Below are 20,859 nucleotides of genomic sequence, written 5' to 3'. Positions count from 1 at the left end.
CTTAGCTTAGTGTAACTAAGTGTAATGGTCTTGCACCCACAGTGAAGTCTGTTTTTATCACAGCAATATGTTTGCTTACAAACTTTTTCTATTGATATTAAAGGTTAATAAGGAATTTTCACAACGAGGAATGCATTTGTTTTACTCTCATTTCTTCATAAAAAAAAGCATGGTGTCCAATCCTCTCCTTTCTCTATTAAACCTAGTTACACATTAATACCAATAAGTAGACTATCTGGATACCACATCAACTAATCCTAGTGATTTTTTAAGTTGCTAACATCATATCACTTCTTTCCTTATCACCCCATGTTTTGTACTAGAATATTAAGACTTACATTATGATCAAGTACAAGTGTGTGCATTTATCCATTTAGATACATACCAAAAGAGTAAAAGATGATTAACTGATAACACAGAAAAATTTTTGTTAGGGTGCAATGTGTACCTCACCAGAAATGATACTGAATTTAAAAAGCATTCTATCTTTGAAGACTCTTCTACCCTTTAAGTTTATGAGAACCAATTTCCCAAGTTACACTTGTTCCTTAGCATGAAGGGGATTTTACATTTTAAACTCTAAGCATACCATCTCCTAGTTTTATTTACTCTTTTATTATTTAGTCTTAATATCAAGTTTATGAGGTCATGACTTAGAAAGTTATTCTGTAAGTGAGAAAACTAAGATACAGAGATACTGGGTTAACTTAACTAAGGTCACAGAACTAAAAAGTTGTTGAGCTAGAATAAGTACCCCGGTAGAACCAGTTTCAGAGTTTACTCCTACACATTATGTAACACTACCAGTTAAACCATTATTAAACTAGAAAGGTCCTTTGAGAGTCATCTAAGCCATTCTTATCTTATTTAAATCTTTTAGAAAGCTAACTTCACTTTAGGTATTTTCATTTATATCTGAATATTCCTTATGATTATTTAAAAATTTATAAACTTGTAATAAAAACAAAGTAATATATGGTAGGTACATAGAAAATTAGGTTATTTTGTAAAAGTCTGCTTTAACCCAGAGGCATTTTCTTTTTCTCTTTTTTAAAAAATGTATTTTTAACTGTCAATGGATCTTTATTTGTATCTATGTAGTGCTGAGAACTGAACCCAGTGCCTCACACATGCTAAGCAAGCGCTCTACCACTGAGCCACAAACACAGCCCCTCCTTTTTTCTTTTTTTTCTTGGTGGGTGATTGAACCCAGAGGTGCTTAGCCACTGAGCTACAATCTCAACCCTTTTTTATTTTTTATTTTGAGACAGGGTCTCTAAGTTGCTTAGGACCTCACTAAATAGATGAGGCTGGCTTTGAACTTTTGATCCTTATGCCCCAGCCTCCCAAGCCATTGGGATTACAGGTGTGCACCACTGTGCCGGGCACATTTTCTTTTTCTGTATAAAGTGATGAATAGTTCTACCATCTCAGAACATTATTTTACAATCACATCATCTCTGACTAAAAAAACATTTATTTGGTTGAAAAAAAAAAGAGAAGGAATTAGGTTTTCAAATGATGTTCAATGTGTGGTATGGTATAATGAGTGCAGAACTTAAAATATGAATGGTGATTCTGGGTCAAGGCTTACATCTGCCATGTAACCAGATGTATAATCACAGGAAAGTAATTTTAAATTCTGTGAGCTTTACTTTCCTTACCTAGAAGTTGAAGATTATGTGACCTACTCAAAGGCTTGTGATATGGAAAAAGGGAGATAATACATGTAAATGTACTCTGACATTCATTCAAATGTCAAAACTTTATTGAATCTATTCATATTTATGGCTATATTACCTCTTGGATAATGAGTATTATAAGCATCTTAAGTTGTGCATAAAGAAGAATGCATTCTTATTTACCTAAACTTATCCTATGAATTTAGGATGTTTTGCTTAGATATTTATTTTAATATTATAACTATTATTTTTATAATTCAACCTACATCTATGAAACTTTTTAAGCAACTAGTTAGCATCAAAACTGTTTAAGAACTAGGAATACAAAGATAAAAACCTTGTACCTGTCCACAAAGGACTCACAATCTGGGCATGAGGAAATAAAAATTAACTTCATTATGACATCATCAATTCTATTCTAGTGGTACATACAGTTGTTTAGAAACACAGAGGGAATCTTTAACACTGTAAAGATCAGTTAAAGCTTCTTATGGGTAAAGGCACTATCTGAACTGTGAAGAATTAATTTTTGCCACCAGGAGAATAAACAGACGGACAAAAAGGAAAATCTTATTGGGATCATTGTTGAAAACATAAAGCTGAAAGTTGAAAGTCTAACAGCGAACTAGGAAACTCTTACGCATTTATTCAATGCTCCATTCCTGAAATAAACTCAATCGAATGAAGTTGCCTGGGAGAAGTACTGTGACAGGTGGTTTGAAAACTGCACTTCTATGTAGAAAGGGTAAAATGTCCAGACATGGACTTACATAGAATTCATACTAAATGAAATAAAAGCACATATTTATAAATATGGATTCATATATTTCCAATTTTCTTCTTTCATGGACATTCATTAAGTAATGTATTTAACAATTTTAATAGCTGAAAGATTTTTACGCCTCTAGTTTTGCTTTTACTTAAAAAAACACACAAAAGCCTCTTTAAGACAAAGAAATACAATAAACATTACACATATGTATTTCAAAAGGTAATCAAAATAATCACAAATTTAAGCCAACTTGCCATCTTCATGCCGGAGGTACTGGTTTCCGCCTCTGTCTCTAGCTAAGGACCATGCCTCTCCTTCATCACTCTCACAGAACTCTACCATGCTGTTCTTATCCAGCTGCACCCATGTACCTTCAGAATTGGTTACCTGGTACATAACAAAAAGCATGATTGATTGGCTTGATTCTTTCAGGTAACTCAGGTTGAAAACCAGTAAAAAGCTTAATTGTTCCACTACATTTCTACCAAGAAATCAGTTTCTGAAATTAAGACCACAGCCTGAGGTAAGACAGAAATCAATAAAAAGTTCTTTAAATGACTGTTTATTGAAGACTTTGGTTAAAATAACATTTTATAAAGTGCAAAGATAATCCCTAAGTAATTGTGTTACCCAAAACATGACTTTTCGCATCTAAAATGTCCTTAACACAACATACTCGATATTATTTAGGTTGATAGTACCATAGTGCAAGTTGAAAATGACCCTGATACTGAGAAATAGCATGACACACTACATCTTCAAGCTTATTGGCTGAGGCAAATGCCACAGTGGACTAAAGAATAATTTTATTTGCTCAGGACTTCAGTGAGACCTATGAATGGGAACAAAGAAATGAATTTTTTTGTATATGATCACTTCTCCATACTGATTCACATAAAATATAAGTTCTGATAATCCATAATGATACATTTGCAATAATGAAAAGATATATGCAAATATCACATTTATATAAACAATACAAATCAGTTATTTTCATAAGATAATTATGAGAATTATTAGAAAAGAAGCAAAGAAAAATTATGTTAGTATTTCCAATACAAGTAAAATCAAGAACATTAACATTTAAAAACCCAGAATGGAAATGGAAACCTTTGGGAAAAAGAGATGCTTGGTTTGTATTACATTGAAAATGAGTATCTTAGAAGTCAGGAAGCTACAAGAATCCATACCTCTCCCACTGCTTTGACTTTGTTTCCCAGAACTAACATTCCAATTGGGATACCTCTAAGGTTAGGGCAGCTTCTGATGTTGTGACCTGAAGGTCCCGTCTTCACTACCTTGTACATGCCTGGCCCTCCTCGCAAGAAAGGCGTATCTTGTTCTTGCATTGTTGCTTCCTGTGGGCAGCAGGTGTTTATGTCTTTGAAAAAGTCATCAGTATTAGTTTTAGGTTCCTGAAAAGTTGAATAAAAAAAAAAGTGAACAAAATAAAATCTATTATCACTTTGATATCCTCTTAATAGCTTTCATAGCAAGCCTACAATCCCACCAATTAAGAGAATATCTAGAAATAACTGAAGTATTAGTCAATACCACTATTAAAGAATCTTTCAATTATTTTGAAAAGAAGAAAATATGGGAGAGCAACTGAATCTTTGGCTTTTCCCACCATATTTAAGACATACAGTACTGCAGTTCTTAATTTTCCTCTTATCTTTTAATACAACATTTAAAAGAAGGAGAAGTCAAAATAATTTACTATCCAAACCACACTGAATAGTTCTGAATTCTTATTACAACATAGTATGTTGTTTGGTATGGGAAAAAAGTCTAAATATTCATTTCTTCCCACTTTATAATAATTATTTATAAACTGAGAAAATGATATGAAGACTGGAGACAACTAATAAACAGATAACAATTAAAAATATATATACAAAATACAGGCCACATTTTAATATTTGCTAGTTAAAAATAAAATAAGTTTATAGGATTTAAGCAACTTACACTTTCTTAATGTACTATATATGAAATGTCTTTCTAGATTTGTTAGATCATTACTATGAAGTGATATGTTAATGCTAGTAATAAAAAACAATTGTATTTTTTCTGGAAAGATTAGCATTAAAGTTACATTTTAAGTAAATAAAACAAATTTATATTTATGAAGAGTCAATTCTAAGATCAAAGAAACAAACTTGTTCTACATTTTCTGTTGAATCTGAATGCTGTGATGAATTGTTTCCCTGTAACATAATAAACAGAAATATTAACCTTGATATTTCCAATTCTTCTCACCTAAATGTAAATAAAAATGCCCCGCCTGGGATTTCTTCCATTGCCATTTTCCTTTGAAATTGCACTTTTAAATAGAGTAAAATGGGCTCTAAGAATTATAGTCAAATAGAGTAAAAGATAAACATAATGGAACATTCATAAAAATTAGTTTAAAATTAATATTTAATGTTATAAATATTTTTAAATGAACATTATACAAGATAAGATTTTACTGAATAGTTCTATCTTTATAAGTAAGTTTTATAACAGCAAATATGTACATATGTATATACACAGAACTTTAAAAATAAAATTCTGAGGCTAAAAGATACATAGATTCAAAAATTCTTATACACTTCTTAGTTCAATTTATGGTTGGTCAGGGAAAAATTTAAACCTAATATTAACCTTCACTAAATACTTTATAAATCCCATTTTGATGACAAAAAAATCATAAATTTTTACTTCTATGTATATGTACTATGGATAATTTACAAATTACTATAATTATCTCACCATATGTACCAATACTCTTTAGTTTACAAATGGTCAATTTAATGGAAATGGGAATTTTTAATTCCTTATAAAGCAGACCAGATTTACAACTAAAAATAAGTTTAAAATGTGCATTTTATATAGCCCTCCTTGTACATTTGTATACACTACTATATTACACACTACTATATTAATACAAAGAGAACAATAAAATTACAATTGAGTGTAAGATAAAAACCTTGAACTAGTGCTACTATATCCACAAGGTTTTTGGTAAACATTTAAATCTTTTTATTTGTGAATTATCAGTTTCAGCAAAAACATAATGCAATTTCATAGGTAGAAGAGGCAAGTTTTCAACGTATTTACAACTGATTTTTAAAAATTATATGACACAAAAGCAAATATGAATAGATTCAGAAAAAAAGTTTCACTGGTATTTAATGATATTCTTAGAGCATTTAATTACTTATAACAGTAATTCCAACTTCTGATCATTCAGCGTAACACAGGGAGATAAATGATGGCAAAACAAATAATTGTGAACTAGTTACTGAGAGGCAATATATGTTAACATTTACTATAATAGTCAATATTTTATCAAATACTTAATGCAGCTACTTAAATATAAAACAAAGCTAATTCATCTTTTTCTATCAATCAGCATAAAAAATAGCTAATAGACATGAAATCATATAACTCTGCCTGTCTTTCTCCAGCAATTCTAAAATCACATTTTATTCAATACAGAAATGTGACATTCAGGCACTAAGATAAAGAACTGATGAATGTCAATATTAATTTTCCCCTTCTATTCCCTTCAGGTTCTCAGATGAATATACAAAAGGGCAATGTGAAAGGGTAGTCAGCGAAAAAACGGAAGAGCCATAAGGTCATGGCACTGCCAGCTAAATAAATTCTGTAAAAGTTAAACTTGGAGGTAACTGTTGGTGAAGTTAGTCATGGAACTAAACATAGCGACTCTGAAGTCACATCGAAGTGTCATTTCTACTAAGAATACATCTGTTGATGAAAACAGAGGGGAAACTCAATTGTAGCTCTTCATACAGATCTTTTTGATTTTTTGTTAGCAATTTTTATTAATCCTAAGCAAAACCTTCAAATATACAAAGAAAATTTTGTTGTACATGCTGAAATACCTGAATAATGTATGATTGTTCCTTACAGTTAACTCACCTGGGGGAAAAAAGCTTTGGAAGTCCATGAAAATACGTCCAAATCCCTGACTCCTTGGCTAGCATTAAAGATATTCTGAGCAACAAAGTTTAAGAAAGAAAAATATCAACAAAGAAAGGGAACAGAGTATCATCTACAGAAGATGTGTCACAGTAACAACATTTTTCTGTATTCTAGCACCAATACGGAGATATTATTTTCCTAAAGGGAAACTGAAGCCACCTGAGTAAACCACACACCAAGGAAATTATGAAAAATAAGTTTTTGTCAAAAAGCTCTCCATGGATATAGTGTGTCATGCCATTTAATAAAATTAAGAGTCAGACATTGTTTATAAAGTTTGAGACAGTCAATGCAAGAAGAAAACCCTAACACTCCTTAAGTGAGGATATTATTATGAATAATAATGAGGGCATATAGTGTTATGTGAACTAATTATGTTTTTTTTTTTTCTTTTTTTTTCTGGCACTGAATTGATTCCAGAGGCACTTTACCACTGAACACATGATCAGTCCTTTCACTTTTGAGACAGGATCTCACTATGTTCCTGAGGCTGGCCTTGAACTTGTGATCCTCTTGCCTCAGTTTCCTGAGTTGCTGAATTACAGGTGTGTGCCACCATGCCTGGCTTATCACTTTTTAAGTGCAAAAAAAAAAAAAAAAAAAGGAAAAGAGAAAAGTAAAACCAAACAAAAACCTAAGTAATTTTTCAATTTTTATCCCTTCTATAAACTGAAAAGAATGTCTTAGAAATGTTTTTGAAAGTTATTTGTTGAGAAAAGCATGAAGAAAGATACAGTCTGAATTGTTTATCAAAAAAAAGACAGGTCTATTTTTCTTCAACTCAAAGTTCAAGAAATGCACAGAACACTCAGTATATGTCTATGTTGAGCTCCAAAAAATTTTGTTAAACAATCAATTCACTGTAACACAATTCCAGAAAAATCAGTATTTTCACAATGACTACTTAAATGATACACATTTTACACAGATATATTACACTATCAACCTATATTTACCTGATCTGAAACTAAAATCTTTTTAGTGATAGCAACTGAACAATTTTATGTTTATGTAATTACTGTGATAAATGGTTATTGTGGACCAAAACAAAGGATGTTCAAAATGTTAATAAATACTATCATCATCATCTAAGATTTTGATGCAAAAAAACACCATAAATCTCAATCGACTCTAAGTCATTTTAGAAAATTAGAATATATTTATTATTCCCTAGTTCTTTATTTTCCTCAAGTATGCGTGTGTGTGTGTGTGTGTGTGTATGTGTGTGTGTGTGTGTGTGTGTGTGCGTGTGTATGGACAGATATATAACCATGAACATACATATATACGAAATAAGAAATATACAACATCTAAAACACAAAAAAAATGAGTTTCTAGTATTATGCCTACAAATAAATGTAAAACAAAACTGAAACAGATACCAAACCCCCTATCCCAATTTAAAATTGGATAGCAAATAGGGTCCTCTCTTTAGGTGAAGTGGAAACATTGCAAAGCATACTAAAAAACTTTTTTTTTTTTTCTTTTTGGGAAAATGATAATCTTGTTGGTTCATCCATGCACATAAGAATTTGTGAAGCATTTGTTCAAAGGTTTTTATCCCACACAGAGAATAGTGGTACAGACCTTTTGACATAAAACAATACTGAGAATGTTTTGTAGCATTTTCAACTTTTTAGCATAAGTTATTCTATTATTAAAAGCAACATGAAAAGCAATTGTTAAAAACAATGCACATGAATTTAGCAAGAAAGAAGCAATATGGTGGGCTGGGGTTGTGGCTCAGTGGTATAATGCTTGCCTCACATGTGTGAGGTACTGGATTAAATTCTCAGTAGCACATATAAATAAATGAATAAAATAAATGACTAAAAATTTTTTTAAAAAAGAAGCAATGTGATGGCTGACGGTATTTAACACTTATACCTGTATTTTTTTTCTTTTTCTTTTTCTTTTATTTTTGGTACTAGGGATGCTTAATCAATGAGCTACATCCCCACCCATTTTTAATATTTTACTTAGAGACAGGGTCTCTCTAAGTTCCCAAAGCTGGCTTTGAACTCTCAATTCTCCCACATTAACCACTCAAGTCTCTGGATTACACATGCGCCCAACCTGTCTTTAATTTCTGTATGCAAATTTAACTGTTTTCTGAATTGATGAATGTAGAATGATACTTGAAAGTGATTAACTAACACTTGTATTAAACTGCCAATAAAATCAATTTTATGTTAGTTATATGTGAATTCAAATTTGATACTTTTTTGCTTTAGTATCTGCAGCTGTACAAAATTCTTAGTCCATACTAGATTATAATCAAATTAAATTGCATTCATCAAGTATCAAAAATTTGCCAAATAGAAAGCTGGAGGTTAAAAAAATAAAATATATTAATAGCTTTCTTTTGAAAATTTAGGAATATTTTAGTCTACTTACATGAACACTCATGCAAATATTAATCTCTCCAAAATCTTGAATTTTTCAGTATTAAACTGTATGAGTTAGATTTCCAGTTGCATAATTTCATAGAGCAATATGGGCCACATATATGTATTTATATACACACAATAATTATTTTATTCTTAAATTCTATTTTAAAGGTAGAAAAGTTCTGTTAAGAAAATTAGAAAATGAAAGCATACTAGAAACCCAAGTAAATTAACAATATCAGATTGAACTCCAAGCTGTTAGTTTTTCAAGGCAGAGAAGACACCAACAAGTGAATAATTATCATAGTGAAAATGCACCAAACACACCAAATAAAATTCTTTCATTGTGCTAGATAAACACAGAGTTAAAAAACTGCCAACTTTAAAGCAAAACAGACAAAATAACTCATGAAATTGAAGCATAGCATGTACACAAACTATTACAGCATTATGTTAACCACCTCAACCTCATTTTTTTTTTGTGGGGGGAGGGGGTACTGAGGATTGAACCCAGGGACAGATTTAACGCAGCGACACTAAACAACTGAGTCACATCCCCAACCCTTTATTATATTTTATTTAGAGACAGGATCTCGATAACTTGCTTAGGGCCTTGCTAAGTTGCTGTGGCTGGCTTTGTACTCATGATCCTCCTGCCTCAGCCTCCAGAGCTAATGGGATTACAGGCATGCACCACCACACCTGGCCTCATTCTGTTTGAGAAACTTAATCATTAAAGAATGCAATAAAGCAGTTTATAACCATCTAAGGATAGCACATTTAAAACATTATATGAATTAAAGGCAATGTTATTAATACTAAAAAAGGTTATATATACACATATACACAAACCTATTAACAACACAAAACCAGGAAATCTGGAGTATGTTAAAGTAGTACTGTCTGGTATTATTAGGTATTTCAAAAGAATGAAATTGGCTATAAAATAAGTGTTTGCCACTTTTACTAATTCTTGGCGATGCTATAATACAAACCACAAAATGATATTTTCCCTTCATTTCTATTCTAAATTGTTAGTGGCCCAAATTTCAGGTATCAGTTTTCTTTTCTTTTCTTTCTTTCTCCTTCTCTTTCTCTCTTTTCTCTCTCTCTCTCTCCCTCCCTCTCTCTTTCCCCTTTCTTTCATACCAGGGATTGAACTGGGAGGCACTTAACCACGGAGCCTAATCCCCAACCCCCTGCCCCCCTGGCTTTTTTTTTTTTTTTTTTTTTTTTTTAATTTTGAGACAGGATCTTGTTGCTTAGAGACTCACTAATTAGCTGAGGCTAGTTTTGAATTGTGATCCTCTCGCCTCAACCTCCAGAGTCACTGGGATTACAGGCATGTGCCACCATGCCCAGTTCATCATCTTTCTATAAGTGAATACCCATGAATCTAAACAGAAAGTGATTTATATAAATACACGGAGATGATCAGAGACCCAAGTTGCTTCTGTAAGACCCTAACTTTGCTATGTACATATATGAAAATACCACAGTGACTCTCACCATCATGTACATCCACAAGACACTAATTTAAAAAGAACTATAAATAGCAGAAAGATGAGTAGAGTAGAGGGAAGGGAACAGTGGGTAGGAGGAGGAGATAGCAAGGGGAAGTACCAGGGACTAAATTAGAACAAATTATATTCCTTACTTTTATCATTATGTCAAAATGAATCCTAACGTTATGTATAACTAAAAAGAACCAACAAAAAATAAATAAATAAAAATAAGATAACAGTATTTAAAGTAAACTAAATTCCTAATTAAATGAGCACCTGATTCCTACTAATATGAAATATCCTCTATGGTATGCCAACTGTTACATACATAATTAGGCAAGATAAAAAAAAAAGAATTCAGATAATATGGAAATTATAAACAAATCTTGTAACATTTCTAAAGGTAGAACCCCAGCTTTCTTTGATATGAACTTTTTTTCTATTCAATTCCCCTCACAATGTTGAAAGATTTCACTTCTGATGAAGTACCTAAGGTTTTTTAAATCACTGATATCTCCAATCACAGAAATAAATATGTTTTCCAAAAAATTAAGCTCTTGATTTTAGGTAGTCAAATATTTCCCATGTCATATGGATAACTTATTCTCTTTTTTAACTTATATTTTCCAAGATGTATGAAACCTCTACTAGCTCACATTTTGTAGGTTTCAAATTATTAGAATTTTAATTAAAAAAAAAATGGACATTCCCCAGGTATGCTTTCTCAGATGGACTCATTTACCTTCAATATATGTCCTAGTATTCAGCTCCGTTTAATTAGTAAAATCACAAGTACTTATATTATTTAATTTGGCAGATCTAGCCAAAATAATGATTTTTATAGCTATATACCTTATCCTTTTAAAGCTATATTTATCCTAATCTCTTCACTAGATAAAGGTATTTCAAACATAAAACCATGAGCTTTGGAATAAAATCAACTGGGTTCCAATACTAGTTCTATTCCTTTCAACTTGGAATCTTAGGTGACTAATTAACTTTCCTCATTGGAAAAGTGAGAATAATATCCTAAACAACACAGGGTCATACTGAGAATTAAATGAGACAGTCAAGGTAAAAAGCATGTGTTAGGAACTACTTTAAGCAGCAAGACCATACCGAATGAAAAGAACTCAAACTAGATATCAACAAATGTTGAAAAGACTTTATCAGTAAAGTTAATATTTTAACACTTTGGAAAAAATCAAACATGAGGAAAAAGGAATGTTTTATTACTCTTACCCCAAAAGAGGTTAAAAATAGAAACAAAAAGTACATAAATATAAATGGGCTGAAGGTAACAAAAACAAACTAAATACAATGAGTTGCTAGAGGAAGATAAGCCTTTCCTACCTCTACAGACTAAGTGCTACCAGGGATGGGAGAGGGAAACCCAATTTCCCCATTATTGATCTGCTTTCCACTACCAATCTGTTGCTTCATCCGTATCAATTATTCATTGATTTCCAAACATAACATGTCTTCTTAACTTTGAACATTTGATTCTGTCTAGACATTTCTTCATTTTTTTTCCTGGCAGTTTTTTTTCAAGTGCACCTCAAATGTAACCTTCTAAGTTAAGCTATTCCACAACTTATTACAATAAGACTGTATTAGTTAAATATAGGATATCTACTATATTATATACCCCCAAACCATCTTACTTATTTTAAATCCCTCCCCTCTGCCTCCCCTTCCAAAACCATCATTTCAGTTAGTATTGGCATACATAAAGAACTTAGCAAATACTTATTGAATGAGCAATTAACCAATTCAAGACTATAGTTTTATGGAAATTCCAACAAATAAAAACAACTAGAAAAATATTAGAAAAAAATTAAGCAAAAGCATTCTAGATAAATGAAATAACTAAGATATAAAATTAAAAAGTGTGTTCTAAAAAGTACTAAAAGATAATTAATAGTCCACAAAGGATTTACATTTTTATCTAATTAGCTCTACTCTTCCCACTGACTTAAAATTTTTTTGAAAATACCTAGTCATAATATAAATGTTCAATGTTATTTAATCTCTAAACTAGAACATTACTGAAGTGCTAAAACAGTGAAAACTCACATTTGAACTAAGGTAGACGCTAATATTTCTAAGTAAAGTAATGGTGTTTAAATAGGACTACTGTTATGTCAAAATTTAGCGAAAGTGTATGTCTACAATAGAAACAAAGGTTCTAAAATACAATAAAATAAAGTAACAAAAATAACTTTAAAACTTAATTTAACTGGAATTACATTAAATGAAGCCAACATAGTTTTCTCCTTGGTGAACACAGACACAAGCACTTAGAACAATTTAAAAGCAAATGAGAGGTTGAAAACTAACTTAAAGAGAGTGGACCCCTCTAAGGTATGGGTAGAGAATGGAGGTGGGGGAGGCAAAATGAGACTTTTCAGGTAAACTATAACATTTTATCTTTAAAATCTGATGGAAAAGGAAAATGTACAATTGCTTCTGGGGAGAACTGTGTGAGAAAGGGTAAGACCACAGAGGGAGGAGAATCATCCCACTGGTTCCTTTCCTAGGTACACAACTGTCTAGATATATTTTTTAATTAATAAATTTTATCCAAATGTATTAGGGAAAAAACCAATCTAAGTTGGTTATTTATGGTAACTTTGTTTTTAAATAGTTCATTAAATATTCAGTTACTGTTCAAATTTCCAGCTCCTACCTCTACACCCCTTATAGTTTGTTTGAATTAGGATCCAAATAAAGTATACTCATGGATGTGAATATAAAATTGTTTTAACTAGAAAATGTTCAAAGGAAGTGTAAAATCGCTGAAGGCAACTTTTCAGTACTTCTGCATCTTTTAATTTAGTGGCATTAGTTCTTGATTATTTGTAATATTTTTCTATTGATACAGTATTATAATTATCAATGATGATCATAGCTGATTTACTTACAAAGGAACTGAAGTGAGAAGACAGAACAGATGGAAGTGTTTTTCCAGCAGTCAATGTATTAAGAGATACAAAGAAACAGTTAACAAAATGCAATTATTTAGCTGCATTATTTCCTTGATGGGATGAGATGGAATCATGATTCCTTTTGTGCTCATGTCAAAAAATCTTGGAAAACTAAAACTGGTGCTACTTTTGCCAGGCCTCTGACTGGGCAGGCTCTCATCTAATGCCTGTACTAAATTAACTTTATAGCAGATCCATGTGGGGATCTGTTATGCCAGTTAATTTTGTCATACTGTATCCCCTGTCATCTTTGATCACTACCCAAGATTTATCTTAAGTTCTTAAGTTATCTACCTGTTCACTCATTTTATAGCAAAACTTCTGTGTCTCCCTGATCCAAAATCAAATGATTCCTATTCTTCCCATGACTTTAAACTTTATTCAAGGGGACCTTTCCTCAATGGTAATTTGCTTTCATCTTTAATCTTGTAGTACATAGTGCTGCCATCATTGATGTATCTTCATGTCTACACAAATGATCTTCTAACTATCTAGCCTTTTATCTGTAGACAGGCAATCCCAGTGACTTTCACTTGCACTGTATTTCAACTAGCCTCTCACAGTAACCTAATGGAACTTTCATCTATTAAATTTCTCAATCTATGAATTCAAAGACAAATCTATTTTATCATACAAACTGCCTATATCTTTCCAGCTCTTTAACTACAGTGTACCTATGATATTTTTAAAGAATTTTATGAGGTCCTCCAAGTCCTGGGACCCTCCATTTGTCCTTTCACAATCTAAATTAGGCTGAATTCCAGTTCCACAGTTGGTTATCTTAATTGCTCTTTCATCAGTATCAGCAATCCCTTTTAGTCCCTATTTTTCAATCATAGCATCCCAAAATATTCCAACCAATACTATAATCTGTTTATTTCAGGCTCCTTTAACTCTGGACATTTAGGATTATGGGGGAGGGGAAGGAGTGTCTAGATTGGGTCTATACAGTAGTTTCAAAGAACTCCTAGTGGCCCAATAATTCTTTACTTGTTTTTGGTCAAATAACCCTCTACTGTCTCTCAAACAGTACTTCAGATCTTCACTGTCCTTTTAAATCCACTTAACTCATTCTTAACTGATGGTTTTCCTTTTTTTACTAAAAAATTGTGGTGTTCCTCAACCTATCCCCTTCCTCCCTCCCAATTTGTCCATTCCCATAAATATCCCATCCTCCTTTACAGAAATACACTTTTCAAATGTGCCCTTAATTCTACCTCTTCCTTTTTTCAGTGTTCTAATCTACAACTTTAAATTCTGCCTGTACTACTAGTGTCTTTGGTTTTAACTTTAAAGGATCTCAAAAAAGGTACCTGTAAAATCTCAGCATTCTTAATGATATCAGACACCCTGAGTTATTTACATTAAAACCCAACTAATGCAATTCCTCAACACAAAGAAAAGCTAGAACATACAAAAAGACACTTTGTCATTTTATTTTCTTTAATATTCTGCATCTAGATCTTTCAAATATGTCAGTGATGACCTCCTCATTCACATTACAGTGAAAATCATCAACAGGTTTATAGAACATAGCTCTTTCCATTTAGCTTCCTCTTTTACCTATTATCGTTCTTTTCTCCCTGACTTTAAGGAGACTGTATATTATCAATTGTGTCTTGGATAAGCTTTAAAAGTATCAAATGATAGAATAGTCCAAAATGAAATCATGGGCTCTAGAACTTCAACATAGCACTTCCTGCTCTCCCTTTCTACATTTGTTATTCTCTTGCTTTATCTGTGTGGATATTTCCCTCTTTCAATGGTATCTCCCTAAATTAGCAAACAAAGGAATTCAGAAGAAAATCTTGAAGAAGAGTAGGTAGGAAAGATAATCTAGTAAAATGCTTTAGTAGGAACTTAAGAAAATTTTCTTTAAAAAATAACCCAAGTCTAAATTGGCCAAATTTAAAAAATCTGTTATAGTTATCTCATTTAATATACCCTTTTCATAATCCTGAGGATAATCTGGTTATAATAATAGAAAATGGTTATAATTATTTAAGGCCAACTTTTTAATTGCAGAATTATTATTTATTTTCCAGAGTCATTCATCTTTTTCAGAGGGTCAAAATTGTTTTCACTTTCACTGTAGATGCAAATCTAAGGAAAATTTAAGATGATTTATTTGCTTGTAATTTAATATTTTAATTATATATTCATTAGCTTAAACTCAGTAAAGCAACAGGTCAACATTCCAAACTTTTTCTATCAAATGCCTAAATATTTTTCTCTCCACAGTGCTATTATTATAAAATATGTATAAAAGAACATAAAGTTCCAATATTTTTTACACAAAGAAGCATCCTATAAAACCAATGCTTTGAAAAACATTATTATGGGCCATCAAGGAGAGAAACAAATATAATATATGGAATGGCTTGATATAAGAAGCTAATACTGATTTTGAAGAAATTCAACTAAGGTATTTGTTTAAAAAATTAAATTTTGCCAAGGCTAAATCAGCGGTAGCTTAATAATGGTAATGAAAAGAAAGAAAAATCATACTTTCTGAATAAATTTTAAAGAGTGTGGGTTACTACTACTATATATCATGACAGAGGGATCTTATAACCACTCTTTCTAACCACCCTTTTGCATTTATCAAAGAGGTTCAATGACTTTTGAATGAAGGTGAGGATTTAGCTTCAAATAAAATACTATACAACATTACAAGTGTGTAAATCCATCTTATATTAACATAATAGTATTGTAAGCCAAAGAAGAAAAAATTCAATTAGACATAACACAAAGAAATAACTGCAAAATACCAACATAACATACAATATACAAACATTTATACCTGTTTGTGAATGTATGGTAATCCTAAATTCTTAAATTCTTATGAATTCCAAATAAGAAAGGAAAGAAAAATGCAACCACTCTCATTCTTTACCTCTCTGAAAGAAACTCAATAAGCCTATTTTAAATTTACTACCTCCTGTTGATGATGGATCAAAATAATCATTAAGGGCCTTGACTTTGCCAAATTTTACTTTCATTAGACAAAAGCCCTGAAGAATTGAAGCACTTCTAAAGTCAAAGTTACTTAATTGTAGGTTACCTCAGAACTGAAAAGCCTTAATTAAAGAAATTCTGTAAAGAGGACAGACTATACCTATGATGCTTTTTAAAACCACCTTTTACTTACGTCAACAGGGACCAGTAGGCTCTTGCCAAGATGTTGATTAAATGAGAGGCACCAGGCTTCAGTGTAACCATTCATGTTAGGAACATACTTCTTAATTGTCTCATCATTCAGTCTCAGCCATACACCATCATCATTGTGGATCTAAGGGAAAGAAGCAACAGAAACAAGCCATGTCCTCCTGTCACTCCTATGAGGGTAGCAAGGACTGAAAGACTGCAAAGCCAGCATAAAGAGGTAGAAACAGATTAGGCATCCAGTTTTCATAGAAGCTAAGTTTTAAAGATTCTCTAAGGAAAAATGCAGCAAGGAATGCCACAGTAGTATAATCCACAGTGGGAGACTAAAAAAACAATTTCACTTAGAAGTAAAAATTAAAGGAAATCACATTTAAGATAAATAACTTAAATAGTAAAATCAGATGTTTTCCCAAAGAACACCAGTCTTCCTTCTCCTAATTTAGAATTACTAATCAGAAATTACTTGGTTGTATTACTAGAAAACGTAATATGCTACCAACCAACATTAAAGTAATACAAGGAATGTGTTTTTTTTTCAGGGTGGAGGACCAAACTTAGGACCTTGAGCGTGCTAGGCAAGTGCTCTGCCACTGAGCTAAATCCCCAACCCCACAGGAATCTGTTTAAAAAATATTTTAAAAATTAATGAAAACAACTATACCCATTTTCAGTGAGTACTTACACGGGTTCTGACAAGTTTGTCTAATTGAGCTATTTTTATGTTCAAAATACAATTCTAACTATGTTTCTATTGATAAAAGAAAACAAATCGAATGTTTGAATCTTCATGAACACATCCTGCAAAACAATTTTCAAAAGATTCCCACACTGCTTAAAACATATTTTAACAGAAAACTTTGTAAACTTACTATTGTGCAAACAATGCAAAAATTTGTCCAATATTTATTACCAAGGGTTTCTTTATGAATTACCTCATCAATGAAAGTGATAGTTCCATTGACTTTCACTATGCCTATCTGTTCACTCTGAAGGGAAGGATGGCTCCGGATGCGGAGCCCAGCACTGTCCTTGGCCACAAATTTTCGAACCTGAGTAAAGCAAACATACACAGTGAGAGAGGAAAATTTTTAAAAAATTTTTAAAAAATATGGAAGAGAGATTTCATAAGTAGTAAGAGATAAAATTAAACAGATTTAAAAGTACTATAATTTTGAGAAAATTTCCAAAAGTATTTGCAGCTGATTACCTCTTCAAATAACAGATTACTTATAAAATGATAAAAATGGAATTTTATACACATTGAAATATACATGCCTAGAAAAACTTGAGAATAATTAATATATATTTAGAATTTTCTTTCTAAATTTTGAAGACATATGACAAAAAGGTTAAAAGATACCTTTTAGAAAGGTATTATATAAAATGTTTCCTTTCTAACAAGTAGTTTACCAAAATTCCTACACGTACTCTTTGGATGTTAGGAAATTAATTATTCTTTTAAAGGAACAAGATATTTTAACCTTGCAAACTTTACATTTCAGTAGACTTCTTGTTAACTGTAAACTTTCAATAACAAAGTACACAAAAATTACTATATCATTATATAAAGAAACCCAAAGTATAGGTTTTATAATTTGAAATGATTGAAATTACCATGTGCCACTCTCCAAATATATTTGGGATATTTAGAATTTAAATGCTAAAGTCAATCAGTAGAATATTAGCTACTTCATGGCCATTTTGAAGTACCAAGGAAATACTTTAAAAACCTGTGCCCTATTCAGGTCAGACTTCATCTACCCTGACCTTATTTGGTTGAGGTTCAGCCTTTGGCTTGACCAGCTGAGTTCCTGGTGGAATCATCCCTTTTGGTGGGTCTTTTACTTTTACTTCGAGGCCAGCATCTGTTTAAAAAAAAAAAAGGAAAGCAACTATAACATTTGACAAAAAACAAGAAGGAGGATCTTTAAACTCAACTGTATAAACACTCACAAGCCATTTCAAACAACTAAAACAAACATCTCAATCTGTCCTTTTTCAGGTGACTAACTGATGATTTAACAAGCTAAAGAAGAGAAATATTAAATATTTGAAAAATGGCCTAGAGATTTCAAAGTGACAAGATAGAAAGTTTTCCTCTGGGCTTCAAGCAAAAATGGGATTTCTACTGTTTAACTTGAACATATAAAATGATACTGAAAATTCAGAATAGCAATAAAAATAAATTTTGTGTGATTAAATATTATCTGACAGCAGCACACATTACCTATACCAGATACTTCTGTTGCTGATAGACAGTACAGCATGCCTGACAATATGACAGCAGGTGGACTGCATAATACAGCATGATAGTTAATAAAGTCCAGTTCTCGCTCTAGACTGCTTAGATACTCCAACATCTGCCACTAATTGTATGACTCTCAGTGCCCAATGTTACCATCTCTGAAATGGAAATGGTAATAGCACCTACTCACTGAGCTGTTATGAGAATTAAATGATGTAGAATATATAAGGCATGTGCAGAACAATGTACATATATTAAATACCTAAAAAATGTTAGCTATTATTATCATCATTCTAATCAATTATAATCTGTCCTTTTCTATCACTGAGCAAGGTCTTAATCTGTTGACAGTTTAGGAGTAAGCTGAGTGGAAAAGAAAATGGATACTCTAGACAGGTATGGTAGCACACACTTGTAATTCCAGCAACTCAGGAGGCTGAGGCAGGAGAATCACAAGTTCAAGGCAAGCCACAGCAATTTAGCAAGGTCCTAAGCAACTTAGTGAGGCTCTGTTACAAAAAAAAAAAAAAAAAAAAAAAAAGGGTTGGGGATATAAATCAGTGGTACAGTACCCCTGGGTTCAATCCCCAGTACCAGGGGAAGAAAAGAAAATGAATGATCCTAAGTAAACACAAATCTTTCTTCAGGTTCTTTCCAGAAAATAAATCAGTTTCTTTTACTCCAATATTAGATGATTAAAAAACTTTAACTACTGAAAAAAATTCTTTATAAAATCATTCTTGACTACCATGGCTTGTAAAGTCCTATTGTAATTTATACCATTCGTCTGTCACTACTTACATTCTATTTCAAATGATTTTTGTTTGCTTGTTTTATCTCAGCAAACTTCACCAAATTGTAAATACTTGACAGAATTGTCTTACAAGAACATTTTGCTCAGAATCAGTATGTGTTTGCAGAACAAAAGGCATTATGGATTATGCTGAAATAAGGAGACTGCTGCAAAGTCTGTGAATTAAAAAAATCTTTGGGATGGTATTGTTTTATATATCTGATTCTATACAGTAATACTACTGTATATTCTATATACATCAATGTCATGTACTTCTTTAACTCTACTGTAAAAACAAATTGCTTAAAACAGGGTTTTCTCCCAAAGGATAACATTTTAGAATGCTAATCTATTACAGTCATCCCTGGTATCTGAAGGGGATTGGTTCCAGGATCCCCCTCAGATACCAAAATCTATTGATGCTCAAGATCCTTATATAAAATGGTATAGTATTTGCATATAGCCTACTCACATTCTCCTGTATACTTTAAATCATCTCTATATTACTAATCTAATACAAAATAAATGCTATGTAAATAGTTGTTGTATTGTTTAGGGAATAATGACAAGAAAAAAGTTCATACATATTTATTATAAATGCATTTTCCCCCCAAGAATTATCAATGCACAATTGAATCCACAGCTGTAGAACCCAAAGATACAGAGGACCGACTAGACTCTATCTCCACCCTCTCTTCCTCTTTTCCACAGGTAAGAGATTCCACTGATTTAAAGAAAAACAAGATTATTAACTTCAGAGTTTTTTCAGAATTCCTAATATGTTGATGTAAAGTGTGTGAATGCCTATGATGAGACTGTAATATATTAGGTTTTCTAAATCTATGTGATTCTAGGAACTTCATTTATTGAGCAGTATCATGAAGGACAGTGTTTTAAAAGAAACTGACATCGACAAACAGTTTTAAAAACATTCTACTATTACACAGGGAGTTTAAAAATAAAGATTCATGTTCCCACCAAAATTAATGTTTTTCAAAGTTAATGGTTGATAAAGAAAATTCATTCATTTAACAATATTTACTAAGCAGCCATTATATGGCTAGTACTGATCTAGAGTAGGAAATCCATAGGTGAACAATAGGGTTTCTGCTCACATCTAGGAGAGGAAGAAGGCAGACCATCAGGGGTATGATGCATAAGGTAATACAGCAACATGGAGAGCATTACACCTGACTGGCACATTGCAGAAAGCAGGGAAGAAGTCATGAGGGCTACAATACCTGAGCAAGATACCATGAATTATTACAAAATTTTAAGAACTCAAGAATGCACTAACTACATTCTTATTATGAAGGACAAAGTG

The 20,859-nt window shown here is 31.8% G+C and overlaps 1 protein-coding gene across 14 annotated transcripts in view; it reads right to left on the bottom strand.

Annotated features, from left to right (window-relative positions):
- The window catches only part of MYCBP2 (MYC binding protein 2), a 273,950-nt gene that overhangs the window by 68,251 nt on the left and 184,840 nt on the right, over positions 1 to 20,859 (bottom strand). For 10 of the 14 annotated variants that reach the window (XM_079138891.1, XM_079138897.1, XM_079138894.1 and 7 more), the window contains 6 exons: positions 18,265 to 18,362; positions 17,430 to 17,546; positions 16,481 to 16,621; positions 6,385 to 6,459; positions 3,645 to 3,869; positions 2,709 to 2,841 (listed from right to left, as the gene is read on the bottom strand). In XM_079138891.1, coding sequence (XP_078995017.1) covers positions 2,709 to 2,841; positions 3,645 to 3,869; positions 6,385 to 6,459; positions 16,481 to 16,621; positions 17,430 to 17,546; positions 18,265 to 18,362 — 789 coding nt within the window. The remainder of the gene's footprint in view (positions 1 to 2,708; positions 2,842 to 3,644; positions 3,870 to 6,384; positions 6,460 to 16,480; positions 16,622 to 17,429; positions 17,547 to 18,264; positions 18,363 to 20,859) is intronic. The other 4 variants (XM_079138899.1, XM_079138903.1, XM_079138893.1 and 1 more) reach the window with 2 other exon arrangements.

Source organism: Sciurus vulgaris (assembly GCF_902686455.1).
Source record: "Sciurus vulgaris genome assembly, chromosome: 4".
NCBI classification, from domain to species: Eukaryota; Metazoa; Chordata; class Mammalia; order Rodentia; family Sciuridae; genus Sciurus; species Sciurus vulgaris.
This window is presented reverse-complemented; position numbering and strand designations above follow the sequence as displayed.